General features: G+C 40.4%; 1 protein-coding gene across 1 annotated transcript; it reads left to right on the forward strand.

The window, feature by feature from the left end:
- Positions 1 to 556: 556 nt before the first annotated feature.
- Positions 557 to 1,250, forward strand: LOC104239933 (uncharacterized). Its single transcript, XM_070166392.1, has 3 exons — positions 557 to 810; positions 928 to 1,078; positions 1,245 to 1,250. Exons 1-3 carry the CDS (start codon positions 557 to 559, stop codon positions 1,248 to 1,250), a joined length of 411 nt encoding a protein of 136 aa, XP_070022493.1.
- Positions 1,251 to 2,356: the final 1,106 nt, after the last annotated feature.

Genomic DNA, 2,356 nt, shown 5'->3' on the forward strand with positions numbered 1-2,356 from the left:
GTGATATTATTGGGGCTTTTTATTCTTTGCCATATGATGGTCATCATGGTGAAGCAAGAACGTCGTCCAAAGTGCTTAGTTGTGGTTTCTATTGGCCTACTCTTTACAAGGATGCTAGCGAGTTGGTGACAAGATGTGATGAATGTCAACGGACCAGTGGAATCTCAAAGAAAATGAAATACCTCGCACAACCACCTTGGAGTTTGATATTTTTGATATTTGGGGCATTGACTTCATGGTCCCTTTTGTGAGTTTTTGTGGAAACACATACATCTTGGTCGCGGTGGATTATGTGTCCACATGAGTTGAAGTCGTCGCTTTACCCAACAATGAGGCGAGAAATGTAGTTGCCTTCTTGAAGAAGAATATTTTCACAAGGTTTGGTACTCCATGTGCAATCATAAGCGATGGGGGGCCACACTTTTGTAACAAAGCTTTTGACACTTTACTTAGCAAGTATGGTGTTACTCACAAAGTCACGACTCCCTCTCACCCACAAGCTAATGGGCAAGTGGAAGTCTTCAACCGAGAGATAAAAAGTATCTTGTCTAAAACGATGAATGCTAATCAGACGGATTGGTCCAAGAAGCTTGATGATGCATTATGGGATTATCGGACGGCTTACAAAACACCTATCGGAATGTCTCTATACTGTTTGATGTTCGAAAATGCTTGTCATCTTCTGGTGGAACTAGAGCACAGTGTGGAACTAGAGCATAAGGCAATGTGGGCTCTAAAGAAGTTGAATATTGATTGGGATGTAGCCGCTAACTTGAGGGTTGCACATTTGAATGAATTGGATGAGTTTCGGTAACATGCTTATGCGAGTTCATCCTTGTACAAAGAAAAGATGAAATATCTTCATGACAAATACATTTGGAACAAAGAGTTCAAGGTGGGCAATCTTGTATTGTTGTTTAACTCAAGGTTGAGAATGTTTTTCGGGAAGCTAAAATCCAAGTGGAGTGGTCCATTTGAAATTGTTGATGTGACACCTTTTGGTGCATTAGACTTGAAGAACAAAAACAATAAAGTATTCGGAGTCAATGGTCACCGGTTGAAGCACTACTTGGGCAAGGTTGGAGATAGCCATGTGGTTGCGGTCATTCACTTAACTTGAGGGTATTTTACGTCATGCCGCAACATTAAATCAGGCGCTTCTTGGGAGGCAACCCATGTTCTTTCTTTTTTATTTTGTAGTTAGGTGTTTTTTGTGTTCTAACTTGATTTGAAATGTGCTACAGGGATGAGTGTGACTTGCATTAAAGGTGGACAAAAATATGGCTAGGTGTCCAAATAATCTACGGGACCACACTTTATTTGTGCGGACCGCACAATTATGTGTGCCACAACAGAAAGGTAATCGCGGCCGCACATTTCTCATGTGGACCGCACAATTGAAATAATAAAAAAGTGTAAAAAAGTTAACTCTCTAAAGTTTGAGCTTGTCAGTGCGGAGGTTGATCTGTGGCCGCATGTGAAGTCTGCGACCACATCCAAAATTGTGCAAACGACATAATGAGATCAGAGACAATTGCTCCCGGTGACAGAGTGTGGACCGCACATGGCATTGTGCGACCGCACTCGACTCTTTGCCTTCTTAAAAATTCTTGGTATAAATAGAAGTTTGAAAGTCATTTTACACTTTTCACTCACTTAACAAACACTGTTGCTCTGTTGATTTTCTTGAGAGATTTTCATTGTCCTCACACACAACCACCTGGGATTATTCACCTATTGCACTCATTCTATATGGTATGCTTCAATTCCTGTTAAATTTTTGTGTTAGTTTAATTTGTTTAGTTTCTTTTCAGGCTATCTGTTATTAGAGTTCATCCATGTGAGGTAGATCTGAATTGGGTAATCATAATACATGCTCTAGTGGGATTGGGTTAGTGAAATTTCATGTTTTTACCATGTTGCCATGTCTCTTTGCATAAGAAATTGAAAAATCTAAATAGAAAAAATGTGACTGTACTTAATGCTTGAAATCTGCGATCACACTTGAATTTGTGTGGTCCGCAGATTAGGAGATCTAGGCAACTTAGTGAAGCAAGGGATTTATAGCCGCAGTTTAAAATGTGCGGACCACATATTTCTGTTGCAACAGCAAAACGACCATCGCACTGTCTTCAGAGTGGCCCCTGAACCTCTGAATTTTGAAAGTCTGAAGTGTGGTTGCACTTGCAATTGTGCCGACCACACTTCCTGCATTCGCACATCCAAATTTTGCGTATCGCAGTTCCTTTCTGTGGTCGCATATAAAAAACATGCGTACCGCAGAACCAAATACCTACAAACCTATGTTTTAATCATAACCCCACTGATTCCTCATGTTCCTTCCTTACCTACATAA

The sequence above is a fragment of the Nicotiana sylvestris genome, chromosome 2, assembly GCF_000393655.2.
Source record: "Nicotiana sylvestris chromosome 2, ASM39365v2, whole genome shotgun sequence".
Lineage (NCBI taxonomy): Eukaryota > Viridiplantae > Streptophyta > Magnoliopsida > Solanales > Solanaceae > Nicotiana > Nicotiana sylvestris.

Excerpts from the sequence above, each read along its gene's own strand:
- LOC104239933 (XM_070166392.1), top strand. The coding sequence starts at position 557 with ATGAATGCTAATCAGACGGATTGGTCCAAGAAGCTTGATGATGCATTA. Across the intron at positions 811-927 it reads AATGAATTGGATGAGTTTCG|GTTGAGAATGTTTTTCGGGA; the intron begins GTAACATGCTTA and ends GTTTAACTCAAG.